The sequence below is a fragment of the Candidozyma pseudohaemuli genome (genome assembly GCF_003013735.1).
Source record: "Candidozyma pseudohaemuli strain B12108 chromosome Unknown scaffold00006, whole genome shotgun sequence".
NCBI classification, from domain to species: domain Eukaryota; kingdom Fungi; phylum Ascomycota; class Pichiomycetes; order Serinales; family Metschnikowiaceae; genus Candidozyma; species Candidozyma pseudohaemuli.
Window position 1 is genome coordinate 96,704 of NW_020194440.1, and position 17,197 is coordinate 113,900.

General features: G+C 41.2%; 9 protein-coding genes across 9 annotated transcripts; 5 read left to right on the forward strand and 4 right to left on the reverse strand.

Annotated features, from left to right (window-relative positions):
* Window positions 1–276: 276 nt before the first annotated feature.
* Window positions 277–1,008, forward strand: C7M61_002760 (uncharacterized protein; the record flags this gene model as incomplete). The annotated part of the gene is made up of 1 exon (XM_024858123.1): window positions 277–1,008. The coding sequence occupies one exon, from the start codon at window positions 277–279 to the stop codon at window positions 1,006–1,008; it is 732 nt and encodes a 243-aa protein (XP_024713529.1).
* A 444-nt stretch (window positions 1,009–1,452) lies between these two features.
* On the forward strand, window positions 1,453–2,526 carry C7M61_002761 (uncharacterized protein; the record flags this gene model as incomplete). The annotated part of the gene is made up of 1 exon (XM_024858124.1): window positions 1,453–2,526. One exon carries the CDS (start codon window positions 1,453–1,455, stop codon window positions 2,524–2,526), a length of 1,074 nt encoding a protein of 357 aa, XP_024713530.1.
* Window positions 2,527–4,591: 2,065 nt separating this feature from the next.
* Window positions 4,592–5,233, reverse strand: C7M61_002762 (uncharacterized protein; the record flags this gene model as incomplete). The annotated part of the gene is made up of 1 exon (XM_024858125.1): window positions 4,592–5,233. One exon carries the CDS (start codon window positions 5,231–5,233, stop codon window positions 4,592–4,594), a length of 642 nt encoding a protein of 213 aa, XP_024713531.1.
* A 2,100-nt stretch (window positions 5,234–7,333) lies between these two features.
* Window positions 7,334–7,843, reverse strand: C7M61_002763 (uncharacterized protein; the record flags this gene model as incomplete). Its single annotated transcript, XM_024858126.1, has 1 exon — window positions 7,334–7,843. One exon carries the CDS (start codon window positions 7,841–7,843, stop codon window positions 7,334–7,336), a length of 510 nt encoding a protein of 169 aa, XP_024713532.1.
* Window positions 7,844–8,865: 1,022 nt separating this feature from the next.
* On the forward strand, window positions 8,866–9,459 carry SBA1 (Hsp90 cochaperone; the record flags this gene model as incomplete). The annotated part of the gene is made up of 1 exon (XM_024858127.1): window positions 8,866–9,459. One exon carries the CDS (start codon window positions 8,866–8,868, stop codon window positions 9,457–9,459), a length of 594 nt encoding a protein of 197 aa, XP_024713533.1.
* A 541-nt stretch (window positions 9,460–10,000) lies between these two features.
* C7M61_002765 (mitochondrial 37S ribosomal protein uS2m) lies at window positions 10,001–11,314 on the forward strand (the record flags this gene model as incomplete). The annotated part of the gene is made up of 1 exon (XM_024858128.1): window positions 10,001–11,314. The coding sequence occupies one exon, from the start codon at window positions 10,001–10,003 to the stop codon at window positions 11,312–11,314; it is 1,314 nt and encodes a 437-aa protein (XP_024713534.1).
* Window positions 11,315–11,401: 87 nt separating this feature from the next.
* On the reverse strand, window positions 11,402–12,616 carry LAG1 (sphingosine N-acyltransferase; the record flags this gene model as incomplete). The annotated part of the gene is made up of 1 exon (XM_024858129.1): window positions 11,402–12,616. The coding sequence occupies one exon, from the start codon at window positions 12,614–12,616 to the stop codon at window positions 11,402–11,404; it is 1,215 nt and encodes a 404-aa protein (XP_024713535.1).
* Window positions 12,617–13,093: 477 nt separating this feature from the next.
* On the forward strand, window positions 13,094–14,335 carry HSE1 (ESCRT-0 subunit protein; the record flags this gene model as incomplete). The annotated part of the gene is made up of 1 exon (XM_024858130.1): window positions 13,094–14,335. The coding sequence occupies one exon, from the start codon at window positions 13,094–13,096 to the stop codon at window positions 14,333–14,335; it is 1,242 nt and encodes a 413-aa protein (XP_024713536.1).
* A 1,393-nt stretch (window positions 14,336–15,728) lies between these two features.
* On the reverse strand, window positions 15,729–16,379 carry C7M61_002768 (putative ubiquitin-protein ligase; the record flags this gene model as incomplete). The annotated part of the gene is made up of 1 exon (XM_024858131.1): window positions 15,729–16,379. One exon carries the CDS (start codon window positions 16,377–16,379, stop codon window positions 15,729–15,731), a length of 651 nt encoding a protein of 216 aa, XP_024713537.1.
* Window positions 16,380–17,197: the final 818 nt, after the last annotated feature.

Sequence of the window (17,197 nt, forward strand, 5' to 3'; positions counted from 1 at the left end):
TGTTCGCGAAATATACGGAAACTGTGAAAGAAATCACAGAATATGCTACCTAACAGAATACCGCACAAGGTAGATTTACAGAATAATACTATTGATGACCTTCTAAAACAAATACGAATATCCAATACCGGAACTGTGGCTCCTGATTTGGTGGATGCTTGGACTTGCGATGTTCAACCTCAAGACATCAAAAAAATGTTGAGCTTCATATCTTGCCATGTGAATGGTGAGGATCCCTATGCTTTCACTAACCTAAAAAGAATACGACAGAGCCTCATGGACGGAAAAACTAAGATCACGATGTTGATTGCTTCATGCGACCTATTCACAACGAAAGAGGAGTTGCATCACTGTCTCGAACATTCTTCTGATGGACCAAGAGGTGCTTCCAAAACACAAATTCAAAAAGTCCAAGTACCTTCCAACATCCCATCTACAAAGGAGGAATCTCTCGAATGGAGTGCATTATATTGGCCTATTTCTTGGAAAGGTAACCCAAACCACCAAGATTTGAAGAATGCGAGTTTTGATATTGTCAAAGAAAAGAATATGATAGAAGCTCTCCTTGAGCTAGCGAAGAGAGAACTGGGATTCGGGTGTGCAACTTTAATTGCCAAAGACAATCAGCAGTCGGAGATGGAGGTATGGGCTACTGCTATTGATGCTCGCGAGAAGCACCCGTTACGACACAGTGTCATGGAGGCCATAGGCCAGATTGCTCAAAATGAAAGACTCAAAAGGCTGGCGAACGAAACTTCATCGCTTCCGCATTATCTTTGCCTGGAGTTAATTGTCTACACCACACATGAACCTTGCATCATGTGTAGCATGGCCCTAGTTCATTCTAGAATCGATCGATTGGTGTATTTGAGGCCGCACGCTAATGGTGGTATAGAGTCCTCATATTTCATAGGTGACAGAAAGGACCTCAACTGGAAGTTCGAGATTTGGCGTTGGTTGGGGAAGGAAGATGAAGTACTAGAATTGCCCAGAAGCGTAAATCCTTGAGTTGTACTCAGTAATCAGACGATAAAAGTCGTTGGTCGAGTGATAAATCCAGCAATTTCAGTAGGTCACCGTTAGTGCTCATGAGCAACTTTTCAAGGTTCCCGCATAAATCTAAGAGTGGAACATTTACTGCTTGTGGCTTCAAAGTATCTATCGACGCAGATATCTCGTTTAAAGCCCTCGTTGCCTTCATAGAATCGACACCTTCAATCGAACGATTATAATGGCCTGAAACAGCTGTATATAACTCAAGAATAGCCTCTTCTTCTATCGAGTCTTCGAAAAAAGATTTAAAGTCATATATGGGGCATACTATTTCAAATTTCGATGATAGTAATACATCTTTCAAAAGATCACAGCTTCTCATGTTGTTGTTCATACGGTGCTGCACATAACCATTATAAGTGTCGAACAACCAGTTTGAGAGTATTAACGTTCAACAATATGTCCTTGACGTACCATGGAAACCCCTTCGAGCCCCAGGCGTTAAGCTCTGGAATATCCTCTAGAGTCTCTAAGGACCCTGACAGTGCTATGCTTATCACGAGTATTCCACAAGAACGATCAGCGAAGCGTAATGCCCAGCAGATCAACTATGCTGAATTTGACAATATCAATGACGATTTTGAATACGACGAAGAGAAAAATGGAACAAATGGAAATATACCGATAGCAAGCACACATGTGATAACGTCAGTGCCAAAACACTTGTTGAAACCTGCAAAATTGACACGGCCCGCAAGTTTTGAAGACGAAGGGAAATTGCAGCAAGTGACTTCTAAAATTTCCGAAACTTTGATTCCTATCAAACTAAACATAGAATATAACTCAGGTACATCAAAACTTGTTGACTTCTTTATGTGGAATGTTGATCAGAGTCTTGTTTCACCAGAGCAATTTGCCTCACTACTTACGTCCGATCTTGAATTACCCTCACATGTCCACCAGGACATCGTTGAATCAATAAACAAGCAAATTGAAGACTATCAAGCCGTTGCGCAAATTCCGCTTCCGCAAGCTTTTGGCTTCAACGTCATTATCGAGTTGTCTGTGAATCTCGACAAAAAACTTTATGAAGACAAGTTTGAGTGGGACATGCATCAGACCGAGATTTCTCCCGAAGAGTTTGCAGAGATTGTCGCCTCCGACTTAGGGCTTTCCCTTGAGTTTAAACCAGCAATCGCACATTCGTTGCATGATACTATTCTAAGACTCAAACGCGAGATTCTTGAAGGTGCTTACAATAACGATTTGAATAGGTATCAGCAATTATCGGGACTCATCTTTGAGAAATCGATACGTATACGTACTGACAGCAGTCTACACAACGGTAATGCTGTTTGGGAACCTTTCATCGAGATCTTGAGCCCCTGGGAAATTGAAAAACGAGAAATCGAGAGAGAGCGCAATTCAAGACGCCTTAAGCGAGAGAATATGCGTCGCGAGGTGGATGATCTTAGTGGTAGCAAACGGCGTGCTACTGGTAGACGGAGAGACGAAGCAGAATGGCGCTTTTAATAGCTCTTATGGACAAAGGTTATGGCTTCGATATCTAATAAAATTTGTAGCGTTAACGACTTAATATTCGCCCTCTCGTAATCCCATGGTCACTGATGCAAGGAACTTCAAGCTTAAATTGTTAACTCTACTTGACGGGATACCGCACTTCCGTGAATGACACTCTGATCACTCGTTCCAGATGTATACTCCTCGATTTCTTTAGCATCCAATCACCAAAGGCGAAATATTCTGGATCTATATCCTTAGCTATTGAAGAAGCTGTTTTAAAATATGAAATCGCATCGCAAATTCGTACTGAGTGGGATTTGATTCCAAAAATTTAGACACGTTTTCACATCGCCCGAACTTTATTGTTACGTCTTGCTCGCCTAGAGCACTTGCGATTCTCACAAATGTCTCACCCTCTATCTTAAGCACATTCTACACTGTGTCGTCATGGACCAAGCACTTGGCACCGATCATGTCGGAGTTGCTATGCAATTCCTTGTACGATAACTTCAAGGTTGGGTCGACCAAGTCTCTCATTATCTCCGCAGAATTCAATGTAAACTCATTCGCAGATCCGTTCGCAGACCTCAATAGAGAGTCAAGCAAGTATCATTCAAGCAAATACGTGTTTTTCAAGAGCTATTAAGTAGGAATGAGGCAAGTGTGCAACAGCCCTCCTGTAAGAGCTCGCTTGCACCCATACAGCCACTTACATCTGGTAATTCCTTTGAAGAAACACTAATTTACATAAAGGAATACAATCCCTCAAACAAACTTATTGTACCAAATGTAACGTTATACAAACGCTGGGTATACACTTGTTGCTAAAGTCCGCGTTTTTTTGCTTAGCACGATCAGCTATGTATTCTTAAAACAGATAGCAGAGGACAATAACTTTAGTCCTTTCAATAGTGGTATTAAATAGTTTTAACGATGTACAAATGCTGTCAAGATTGTCAGGCGTTGGCAAAGATACTTCAGATTAGAAGCCTTGTTCGAGATAGCAATACATCGAATGATTTCGATAGAAATACGCAAACAAGCGTGGGGATGTTTTTGTCTCGAACCTCTGTTGGTGTCTCTAGTTGAATTACGAGTTGTAGGCAGTTGTACTTCCGTCGTGAATTTGGTTGGTCGGAGGACTTTATTGTCAAAAGTATTCCCGTCGTTGGATTAACATACAGCTGAGGAGCGTTTTGGGTCGTTCTTCTCTTATTCACTCTCCAATTCTCATGGCTTTGAAGAGTAATGTTATTGTGTATTTATGCGTTAGGGTAATTTTGCTGGCAGATAAACGTTTTAGATATTAGTGAGGCGAGAAGCCGTAGTCAGTTTCGTATCGTGTAAATTGAGAACAGAGTTTGCCGTATTATTCCTATTTATAGTTCCTCAAGTGGAACACTGATGCCGCAGCAACCTTGAATTATAGTCTTCCTCAAGAACTGCAAAGGTCTTTCATCGCCTACTTCATTTGAGCATACGTTGAGCCGCCCTTCTACTGTTTTTATTTTTTTAATTGTTATCCCTTTAATAGAGGAAAAAGAAATATACCTTTTTAGAAGTGTATTCCAATAGGATCTAGTTAGTCTGAATTTCACGGGACCATCAGGTCAGACTCTGTTGAAGTTTTACATGTTTCACTACCTTATGTTGCTAAGTTCGTAGGTTTTTATGCTTTTAGCTCCACCAGTCATAGTTAGTTTGATGCACTTCGGTGATGCCTTCAGTTTGTGATGCCAATTATAAACTGGTCTACTGAGTAGACTTCGTGGTTGTGAGATTTATGTTCATCCGCTTGTGGTTGTCGTGTTTAACATCCGCTCGGTAAGTTGTTCATTGGGTATGTATCTTCTTTCACCTTCCATTAGTAGTTTTATCGATGTTGCAAGTATTACGATCACCACTCAGGGTTTTCTAAGTGCCAACGGATTCTTTTGATACGTGTCTACATGTTGTTCAAGACCTCAAATATTATGTTATGCTTCAAGATAAGCGTTTGTCCGTCCAAGAGGGCTTCGAGGGCTTTGAGGAGGTTTATCCGCACTTTGGTGTTCTTTTTTGAGGCTACTCACTTTTACCTTATATATTCTTCGGTTGCCATAAGATACCTTGAGTTGGGGTCATTCTCCGAGTAAAACCAATAATCGTGAACATCCTCCGTATGCTGTTTTTCAGAAATCGTATCAAATGTGGAGTGAAACCTAGGTGGCATTGTAGCAGTATGATATTTTCGAAGCAGAGCAGCTGTAAGCTTGGGATGGTCTGCGGAAAGCTCGGACAACGTCAGTTTGAGAGGCTTCAGGAGGGCTAAATTATCAACGAATATTTGCTGGTTACCCGGTTGGCATGAAATTGTTGTAAGCATGTCATGATGGTAGTCGTCGGAGAATGAAGATCTAGGTTCAAAAGACGTCATATTCGTAACAGCCTCTGTCGCGTGGTCCTCTGGATGCCTCTGATTTACTCTATCGAATTGCTCCAAGGATTTTGATTTTTGCAAAAAGCGTGCTTTCCTTGCTCCAAATGGGCTATAATCAAATGACTTCGCCTCGTTGGTCGTTGTTGGAAAGTACCTGGCGTTTGAGTTCATATTGAACTGGAAAATTGAGGAAAAAGATTGATATTTTCTGGGAACGTAGCATTCATTGAACCAGTTATCAGATAGCTCATTAAGCTCTATACGTTGAGCACGAAGCAGATTGTTTGTATCAAGCATTTGTTGAGCTTTATCATTCGCTATTGCGAACCCATTGAACCACTGAAGGTAGCTATACTTGTTTTTTAGCTCATCCACAAAACCTTGGTTATGCAAGTAGTAGTCATTTTGCAATTCCCATAATTTCGGTTTGTCCAACCTATAAGTGTAGTTTCCTAAGAAAAGGTTGATGGCTTCTTGTCGGATGACATCAATGAATGAATTGGAATAAATTCGCTTTATACTGTTAAGAATATCCCTGGTATGAGAGCTCCACTGATTGATTCTTCGGTAAGAATCCATCGTATTTACCAAATTAGACCCTCCGTATTGCACAGCAATTGTATCACCATGATCATGAAACATCTCGGTCAAAATATTAATTAAATCTGAGTCGTAATCAAGGCTAGCTGAGGAAGTAATAAAACCAAGGCTTTTAAGCTGCTGAGCTAGCGCTTCCTTGCAAATAATAAATTGCGCTGCATTGGTACGATCTAAACAGTCGATACAATTGGTTCGAATAATTCCTTGTTGTAGTTTGGTATCTTGTAATGTCCTCCCATTTTGAAAAAAGCCAGTCTTTTGAATACTAGAATTTGCAAGAGCTTGCAATGGTCCTATCACGTCCGCGTTTTTCTTGGAATGCTTTGACATGTCGAAAGAAAAGTAGTCTAATTTTTTTTTCGATGGAAGGAATTGATTCAAGTAGGTGACACAATTGACGAGCTGTTTACTCAATTTCAGCTCCCGTGGATGCTTTTCTTTTGTTTTGATTAAATTTAAAATCATGATGGGAGGGCCATATCTTTCGATCAAGTTATTGAAATGTAGTGCAGAGCTTTGGTAAAAGGGGTCTGAAAGATTGATTTCGATCGGTGGTTTTGGGAGACGATTCAAATCCTGAGTCCAGTAAAGCGGAATTGAACCCCTATGTTGCACGTAGCTAGTTATTTTTGGATTGGCATATGGTCCAAATTTAGGGTCATGGAAGGAAGAGGTCATCATGTCATTTACAATTTGTTCTGTTTCAACCTCATTTGCCACGTCACCATTGTGGTTGACTCCTCTTTTGAGAAACCGGGCACCAGCGAAATGATGCGAGCGTCTCGCAATAATTGTAATATATAGCTTCCTTCCATAGATGGATATGCTTGCCTGATCAATGAATCCATGTATAATAGGTTGAAACCAATCATATGTTGCAATATCTGTATCGTAAGTAGGCTTGAGGAGAAGACCATTCCAAACAAATCTATTGTTTAGATAAGAAGACGTATCGCCATGCTCTAAGTCATGTCGCTCATTGTTCCGGAGTCTCATTAAATTATTCTGGAGGGTATTCGTTATGTCGTATGTGTAGCTGAAGTAAAACGTTTTACCCAAATCGAGGTATTTGAAAATGGAAAGCAATCGGTCCTCATCGCTGTATTTAATTGGCCTCTTGTAATTGATGTTTAGCGGGATAAGTTTGGTTTCATCTATATGATAAACAAAATGCCCTCCAAGAACAGCCACTTGGCTACATTTTGTTATGATTGATAAATAGTAATCGCTTGTGAATTTGATGAACCCCAAGAGCCCATACGCTTGTGCAATTTTATGAATACCACCTTCGATCGAATCATCCAAACCTTTCATCAATTCAACGACATCTTTTCTTGTGTAGAAATAGTTTTTATCTTCGATGATAGATAAGGTGCCATTTCTCGTATCCGAGTTGATCTCAATAATTCGGAATAAGCTTTCTTTTGCATTGCTCCCAACAATGTACATCGTTGTGGAGGAATTGTAGACCGTAAATCGTTGCAAAATAATTCTTCGGTTAGTCTTCTCGAGACGCCTACTATTTGAGCTTTCTTCGGTTGACGTCGAGGCATTATCGTTGAAGGGATCAGCGTTTGCCCCACCTGTCGATACATTATCAAGCCTATCGCGGTCGTCTATGGATTCCGTCTCAAAGGATTGCAGCAGCCTATTCACTGATTGATCGCTCAACTTCATGTTTCGTCTAGGTCATATCAAACACTCATGTGTATCGGTGCATGGCCTTACGCAATGGTTTCGCGCAATACATCTACAATTGTGCACAACACTCAAAACAACCAAGTTGCGCGGAACACTTCATAGCTCGCCAACAATTGGTATTCTCCACTTGATACCCTCGCGATCATAAGAACAGCGCTTCTTTTCCGGAATTCTGTCGGAATTGTCAAGCTCAAAGTCACCAAATCTGTTCACGAATTGTCGTCTCTGGTACACTGTATTGAACTTGTAGTATCTGTGATTGAAAGTATTACGAAAGAAAAAGCGAGCGTACTCCATTAGGCATTCTTCATCCAGCTTCAGACCAGTGTTGAAATCTGTCGGATAGCTCATGTCGTACTGCTCCGCTATTTGCGATGGATCACCCCTTCCGTATGATCGCCCTTGGCCCCTCAGCAATGGCCCGTTTTGGACGAAGTTCAAAGCCTTGTAAAAACTTTTCAAAGGCAAATTAATAAAATACTTGTAGTTGGTTTCTTGACAGGAATAATAAAGAAGATCGTAATCGTTAAACAACATTGACGGCTGTGAAATGTCGATGAAAAAGATTCTGAACCCTGATTTGAGATAAAGGCCGATTTCCTCCATGACTAACTCAATTTTCTGGAGTAAACCATGCTGATTCGATTCATTTTGAAAGTGCAACGATGGAGCATTGATTTGGAATTCACCAACTTTGAGAAAGCAGAATTGCTTCTTGGGAAGAATCTCGTTGATATTCAGTGGGGGGAAAAAAGTTTGAACTATATCCTCCCCATTCGTACCTTGATATTTGATATCAAACTTAGTGGTTCCTAGACCACTCCCAGACTTGACAACTAAGCCGACGTTTAGGTTATATGTTCCGGGCGCTAACCATATTTCCTTTTTGTATGATAGGAGATATGATCGGTTTATCTCCACATAATGGTTGTAAATGTAGTTGGTTGGCTCATCAATTTGATAATCCGAATACTCTGCAAATAATCGCTTATTTTTGAACAATGAATAAACATATTTCCAAGAGTCCTTAACATACATCGACTCGATGATTTCTGTTGGGCTATTACAGGTGCCATAATAATCGATTAATTTTAATCTCTTGGAAATGACTTCTCTGGAGGGTTTTCGGAAAGCATCTAGGGTCATGATGTAGGTTCTTAGCCAAGGGTAAACCTTGGCAATGATGTCTACTACATCTTCCCCAAATGTGATGATAAGCTTCTCGAAATATAAATCATTATAAAGAAAGTAGAAATGGGAATTGACATGCTTGAGGGAGCTTCCGGGACAGGATTTGAGAAGAAGCACTTGGATTTCCAAGGGAAGTCTATGAAGCATTGGATATGTTGATAAGACTATCAGGTACACCTCTGAGTATCTCTATGTGGAGGATGGGTGCGACACAGACTGGGGTAACAGGCGGCCTAAGATACGAGTATCGCAAGAAACCAAAAATAATTGACTTGCAGGGGGCGGGAACATAGATAAGCTATCATAGGCCTTAAATTTAACTTCGATTTGGTATAAAAGGTGTCATTGTCAAAAAACTTGAGGATCACGTGCCCGAAGGTTCTCGAAATATAAATTGAGCATTTAGTGTCACAATTGAGAAAGAGTGATACTACATCATGGTCGTTCATCCAGTTGTAACGTGGGCTCAGCGCTCGAGCGAAACCGAACCCGAGAAAAACATATTGTTTATCACCATTGAGGCGCAAGATCCACAAGATTCTAAGATAGATCTCACCGTCAATGCACTCAAGTTTACTGCCAAAACCGCTGATGGCAGCGACACGTATGAATTAGACTTGGAATTATTCGACAAGATCGAACCAGAGAAGTCCCACTGGAATGAAGCTGGTAATCACATTTCCTTCATAATTCGAAAAGCTGAGCCAAGGGCCGAATACTGGCCACGATTGTTGAAAGAAAAATTAAAGCTTCACTACATCAAGACTGATTTTGACAAATGGGTTGACGAAGACGAGCAGGATGAGCAGGCTGATGATGGAAACATGGATATGGCCAACATGATGGGAGGCCAAGGAGGACCTGGAGGGGCGGGAGATTTGGACTTCTCGCAACTTTTGGCCGGTGCTGGAGCTGGTGGAGCTGGCGGTCCAGATCTCAGCGCATTAGCCAGTCAATTGGGCTCGGCTGATCCATCTGAATTGCTGAGAGAAGTCTCCGAGGAGCAACAGGAGGATGAAGATCAAAAGTAGTAATCTTTAACTTACTGTATTAAATTTATCAGAATAACATAAGTAATTTTTTTTTAATTCAATCAATGCTTGATTTCCAGAATGATCACCCCATGGAAAGCTATCAAACGGCATAGATTTTCGAAACAAATGAAATGCCTATTTTTAAGTGATAACGAGTCTGCGAAAAGATAAATGTGGTAGCGCTCATGCTCAATTAGAACCAATTCTACAAGAGCCGTAGAGACTTCTTTGATGCTTTCGAATAAATGTACTGGAATGCCTTTCAGTGTATTGATTTCACCAATCGAGCATGAGGCTGGTGGGAGTAAGTTTGAGCTTTTAGATAACGGCTCATGATGCATAACAATAAAGCTGTTCTCTTTACAGAATAATTGTATCAATCTTGAGGTCTCCATTGCTGAAAATTTACTAAGTTGGTCTTCTGTCATTTCGTCGTTGCAAGAGTGCAACAGATCGCGATCCGTGATAGAGTAAATTTCTTGCACGTGACATGAAAATTAGGACAAAAATTTTGGCTTTTCTTCGTCATTCAACCAAGATGAGGAACATAAAAGGTGGTGTTGACAGCCTCAGACACACTCTCTTCAAGGATGGCTTTGTTGTAAGAAATTTCAAGGCTAGAAAATTCTTGTCTCTTGATGCTTTACAGCAGAAGCAAATCCGAGAAAAGGCTTTAGCAGATGCTTTTGCCAAAGAAGAAGAAGCGAAAGCTCGAGAGAAGGCTGCTAGAGAGGCAAGAGGTAGAGCACAGGCAAGGATTTCCTCTGTGAATAAAAGCTCATGGGATGTTGCTATTGCACAAAGTTCGGACCGCTACAGTGAAGTCACTACCTCAGCGACATTTCAGCAACTTGATAGCGAAATCGAAGATTTGCTCTCCAATAAATTGAGGCTCCCGTCTTTTAAAGTATCGAACAGGCCCTGGATAAAGGAATCATCGGAAGCTACTCCGCAAACGAGAGGAGGTGAATCATTATCGCAGAGAATTCAGACCACTACGAAAACTCAGGGATCGAACTTCCCCAACTTGAAGCCAACACCAGATTATAAACCGTATTCAGATTCAGAACTTTTCCTCAGGCATTTGATCCATACTGGAAAGTCAGGAAAGTTGGGCTCGCAACTTGTGGATGTTCATCAAGCTATAGATGCGAGGGAAAATCCGCAACCAATTTCTGAGATTTCTATCAGCCATTTGATGAGTGCTGGCTGCCATTTTGGCCATTCCAAATCTCTGTGGAGACCTTCAACACAACCATATATATTCGGAGAGTATCAAGGCACACATCTCATCGATCTTAATGAGACATTGGCGGCACTCAAACGAGCAGCACATGTTATCAAAGATGTATCTAGGAAAGGCGGGCTTGTCTTATATGTGGGAACAGGCAAGCTGGTAGAACAACATCGTGCACTTGAAAGAGCCGCTGAAAGAAGTGGAGGGTATTACGTTTCCCGAAGATGGATACCAGGAACCATTACTAATGCCTTGGAGGTCACAAAGCAGTTAGGTGGTGTTCAAAAAGTTGAGGTCAACATGGGTGATGACATCACGCTGAGGAATATTTCGCAGGATGGCACCATCAAGCCTGACATTGTTATTATCTTGAACCCGGTCGAAAACAGGAATGTCATTAACGAGTGTACGATTGCTCGTATTCCAACAATTGGTCTCTCAGATACCGATATGGAGCCTTCACTCTTGTCGTACCCAATCCCGTGTAATGATGACTCTATAAGAGCTATTACCCTAGTTTTGGGCGTGTTATCAAGAGCCGCAGAAGAGGGCGTTCAAGAGAGAAAGGGGTATTTTCAAAAATTTTCTTCGGTCAAATCATCTGCTCTGGTCTGAGCATTTTTGTAAATAGACTGTCTGAAGCAGAATTTAAGTTTTTTTTTTCTTTTTTTGTACGTAGCATGGTTAATTATCTGAAGTTACTTATTCCGACTTATCCTTCAGGATTTCTTCATCCTCTTCATCTTCAGATTCACTTCTTTCGTCTGCCTTTACTCCGCCAACAACATATCGATACAAAATTCTCAAAATAAGGAACAACCAATACGCATTGAGGATTTGTAATGCAAAAATCAAGCCAAAAACAATTGGTTGAGAAATCCAACACTTATATTGTTGAGTATCCCAGTTTAACTCCCACTCTCCGACAGTCCTAAATTCAGTCAACACGGACCACAAAATCCTAAGGTTGATATAATGTCTGAGATATATCCAAATGAAGACGAATCCAACCAAAAATGGCCCCGTGAGAATCGAGTCTAGATAGTTCAATGTTTTGGAAGTAGCCAAGAAAAAATCTGAAACGTCCATAGTCACGTAAATCTCGATACCCATCCATGTAAAATGAAAACGATACGACAACCAGATGAGAGCGATTGTAATGATGTGATGAAGAATTAGTTCATGAAAGTCTTTTCTGGGCTTTTCGAGTTGTAAAACTAGAACAACAGATTGTTGAACCCAAAATGCCGCTTGCCCAAGGTAGTAGACCTTGAAAAGCCAATCATGAGTTTTGTGAGGGTAATTTTCATACAAAGGAGTGGTTTCAAAAAACCAAAGCGGCATTGTGCTCATAACATAAAGCCCATATGGACCAGAAAGACCGTAATAGAACATCGCATAACTTTGTTCCATGAACCTGTTGACTTTATGTGGTCTCGTAACACCCAATAATCCAGCGAGCGGCCTCAATACCACACACATCATAAATTCCCTGAAAAATGTAAAGAAAAGTGCGTAGAATCCAACGAAATAAAAATCATTCACGCCTTTTCCATACTGGTCCGTACCCTCGATATGGTAGGAGGGCTTGATTAGTTTCTCCAAGGTTTGATGGATGGAGCTATCATCGTTCGTACCAAGGTATGCCACGAAGAATACACTCAAGACAATAAATGGATTAATCCATGTATGCCTAAAACTCAATTCCTTGAAAGCCACGAACATTTTGCGTACAATGGCCACATCAGTTCTGGATTCGTCACTCAAAGCTCTCACCCGTTGGTTCAGCTTCTGTCTTTGCGAAGCTGTGAGTTTCATAGTAGAGAACCCTGGGGCTGAGGTATCACCCACATTGATATTTCCGACCGAGGAGCCTCTTCTTCGGCGGGTTGGTCTGGGAGACGACGAGGTGCTCATTTTTTTGTCCAAACTGTTTATTAATCTTCGAGGAGATGGAAAGCTATTGTCAAAAGGGGCGAGTTGGTTCCACAAACTCTTATCTTGGCACGAATGGTGGCCGTTTTGGTGATTTCGGATAAAAAAAAAAAGTTTGGAGACGTTCGGAGCATCAAGTGGTGTATTGGTGTAGTCGTGAACAGTACCATTCCAGCTTTTGCAGCCTCACGCGCCACATAGCCCCTAACTCACAACATTTGAGCCAGTTCCTTCATTTGTTGTGTGATCTTTTTTATTTTTTCCGGCTGTTTTATTTTTTCTTTTTTTTTTTTTTTGTTTTGCGTTCTACTTTTTCCCCATGTCACTCACTCTATGTATATACTTCTCCTCGAGGTGGTGCCGAAGCCGTGTTACATTTTGTGATCCCAGCATGTAGGTATAGATTCCTCCGTGACTTTCTGCTTCGCGATATTGCCACTACACTGACTACTTATAGCCATGTCTTCTTTGAAAACACAAATTGACAAAGCCACCGATTGTACATTGACCGACGATAATTGGCAGTTTATTCTTGATGTCTGTGACACGATATCCAAAGATCCTGAAAAAAATTCGAAGGATGCAATTAGTTTCATCAGAAGTCGACTCTCCACAAGGGATGCGAATACTCTATTCAGAACACTTTCTCTCATTGTTGCCATAGCTGAAAATTGCGGCTCAAGGTTACAACAAGAAATTGCCTCGACTAGCTTTCTTCAGGAGAGTGTTTTGAGCAAATTGTCGGACAAGAAAGTTCACAAGCAAGTGAAGGTACGGATCACAGAGGTGATTGCCCATCTCAATAAGACATTTAAGAACGATCCGTCCTTAAGACCGATACAAGATGCGCTACAAACTGTGAGAACAAAATATCCTCAGTATTGTAAAGGGGCACCGTCCAAGCCAGCTAAAACAGCAATACCTGGAAAAGTCAAGGAGCAGGAAGAGCAAGAGCTCGAACGAGCGCTACAATTATCGGTACAAGAATACGAACGGGAGCAGAGCGTGAGAAAAATAAACATAAAGAATGAAGTTGCAGACATGCCCCACGAAAGCCGTGAATCGGTGCTGAAAGATAGATTGGAGCCCATGACGATCGCCAATGTCAAAAAGGTCCGCGCTCTCTATGACCTCATCTCCTACGAGCCAGACGAGCTTTCGTTTAAAAAAGGTGATATCATTATTGTTGTGGAATCTGTTTACCGTGACTGGTGGAGAGGTGCCCTTCCTAATGGAAAAGTTGGCATTTTTCCATTGAATTATGTGACCCCCGTCGTAAGCAAAACACCAGAGGAAGCAGCGCGAGAAGCGTCTGTGGAAGAGAGGTTGCTGAAAGTGGAGCAACTAAAGATTGATGAGCTTCTTGCTCTTATCTCATCGGATCCTTTGACATTAGATGAAGATAGAGTCACAGATTTGTACAATGACGTACTACCCTTGAGACCTTCATTAGCAAAGGCTATCGAAAAATACGGCACTCGAAGAGACGAACTTACAGTACTTCATGATCGTACGAGTAAGGCCACTTACTTTTACGACTCATTGATTGATAAAGCAGTACATCATAGTGGAGAGTTCCGAGCATCTGATAGTCTACCGTATCCTTCGGGGGGTAGACTTGTTGAGCCGCCAGCTTTGCAACAACAGCTGACGAGCAGTGGCTTTGGGAATCAAGGGGTTGATAATCATTTTAATCGGTAAGTATTATGTAAAGGATATACATGGATGAACGGAAATATATCAGTTCTCAACTTCTGCACATTGATCATAGTTCGCAGAATTTCTCAAGGGGAATTACCAACACCTCGATGTCGAATTTGTATGGTCACAGGGAACAAGACAATAACGAAAGATTCAATCAATTAGCTGATACGCTAAGTCAATTTAGAAATACCGTCGAACATGACATACAAGGGGGCATACGATCTGAACTGAATATCTTAGACTCTTTAAGTGACAACTTCTCACAGTTGTGGACACGAGTCAAACGAAGCAGTAATGATCTTTCAACAACCATGAGGCGCAATTCGAATCTTAGTCGTATCGTCGGTCTAATATTGCTACTTTTTTTTGTGATTTGGATGATCTACAAGGTATATTATTGACGGATAAAGGTTCATGTGCGTTCTGCCACATTTGATCCCAATTTATAATTTCCAATAGCCTTACCCCAATTGACTTTTGATTTAGTGACAGGAAGCAATCTTCGTAAGTGTTTGAAATGATTTTTGTTCAATTCATCAAATTGCTGGACTATCTGCAAAGTCAACCGATCCTCCGTGCGTCTGATTATTTCAGCGATCGCTTTGGCACTAACCGAAGTGAGATTCTCGTCAAATGAGTCACTGTAGTGAAGTCTCACGTTTCCTTCTTCATAGTAATGAATATCTGTTCCAATTTCAGCATGTATTTTTGATCCCTCTATAGTGAACGTGGACTTCCAACGCCCACTGTAAAAATTGGATGGCTCACTTTTTTCACTTAAAATAAAAATTTGCACTTTGTCAGCCAAAGGTGTCACGTTGTATTGATATTTCGATGGATAATGACCCTTTGAGTAGGTGTCAAGGAGGTCGACTAGATCTTCATAATAAGAAGGGCGATCTTCAGGCTTGTAGCTTTCAAAATCCGAAGCCTTCTCTTTGCCAAAATCGTAGTAAAATTTCTGCTTCGCTTTGTAGTCTATGAATTTGCCTGTCTCCGGCTCCTTCAGAAACTTTGAGCAGATAGAGCTTTCAGTCGCGTGGCCCTGAAACTCGAGATATTCTGCAATTTCACGATCCACAATTGAATTTCCATCCCTAGGTACGATAGTCGACAAATCAGCGTTTACTCTCCTGATTTCACTGGGTGGAGCTGTCGAAACCAAATCTTTTATCAATGTGTCTAATTGCATGATAGTGGGGATTGAGGTGTTCACTGCGAAATGATCAGTTGCGCACACGGAGTGGTCGGTGCAGTACAATTTGGAAAACTTCTACATAAAACTACGTATCAGTGAAGCCTCTGAGCTATATTTGCAAGCTGTGATTTTGTAATGAAATTGATATCAAACCAATTCGATACGAACTGTTTTTATTGCTCAATTGGTACATCACGACAAATGGAACGAGTTAGCTCCTTCTGACATAGCTCGTAATAACTGAGATTTCATTATATCTCTCAGACTATAATCAGGAAGCTTTAGGTACAGTGCACAAGTCATTACTGAAGGCAAGTAGTCGTCACTTTTAAGCCCGCTTTCTGGATCTTTTCTCACCACAGTAAATCTTGGATGCAAACACTTGAACCCACCGATGGGAAGCTTCAGTGCTCCTGTGAGAAAACGCAAAAACTGGCGGCGCTGAACCTCATTGAAGTTCGAGATGACCTGGACAAGACGAATTACTGACTTAGATGAGTTTGTGTAACCATGGTTGGCCTCTATGGCGTCAAAGATAGCTCTCTCAGACCAGTCTTCCTCGATTGCACCAAAAATTTTTCGCAATTCTTCCGGATAAAATACCATTAACGACTGAATTGGAAAAACAGTCGAGAAGCCTTCAGCGAACTTCTGTATTTGACACAAAACCCCATCCTTGAGAACAGCATTGATCATCGCGTTAACATATTCACGAACGTTGCGTCCAGTCACCTTTAAATTCGCACCATTGGGAACTAATTCATAGCTTGGGTCATCCTGAAGAACGAAGTAAAGTTCCATTTCTTCGATGGGGTCTGCCTCTCCATCCTTCAATGTACTCATCTCGAGTAACAGTTTTAAGCTCCTAAATAAGGGAGGGTCAACCTCGAAAAGATCTGTCAAAGTGGGAACATAAGACCAATCCTTTATTGTGGATTTAGCACTTAGCATTCGATAAAATTGAGGATTCAAATCGATATCCACGATACGACAATCAAACAACGCCCTAGCCATGAACACACCCAAATAATAAAAGAGATTATCGATCTTTTTCTTAAACTGCGAATTATGCTGGGTCGAGATAAAGGGTTTTGGAAAAAGACCATTTTCCGAGCTGACGAAATGACCTGACTCTATCGAAATACGATTTCCCGAAGCTCGCCACATGTTCAAATCACTTCTTTGGAATTCATGAGACACTGAAGCATAAAATTCAAGGGTTGGCCCAAGGCCAGATCCTACCTCATCGAAATATTCAACTTCAAGAATTTCAGGTGATGAACCGAACTTTTTCAAGACATTGAGTGCACTGGACATAAGATTAAATCTTGAGATGCGAACCTTTTGGCGACTGATGCGGCCTAGCTGTAGATTTCTGTTTGGGAAGATGGATTCTATCTCACTGTTTGATGAATAGAGATCTTGGTCCGCTGCATCTTGCCAATGATGGATAAGCCGTGAGTAACCAAACGATGTGCTTCTTAAGAACAATATTCTCAACTCTAAAGGAAAAAGGAAGGGAAAAGTTCGGGTTAAAGCCAAACTCCATGAAGGTTGAGCCCCACTGGCTACCACTAGAACTTCTTCTAACTGTCTCCGAAGTTTTACTGTTAGCTTCCAGCAACAAAACGCGTCGTCTGGTAGATGAAACAATCCCTCTT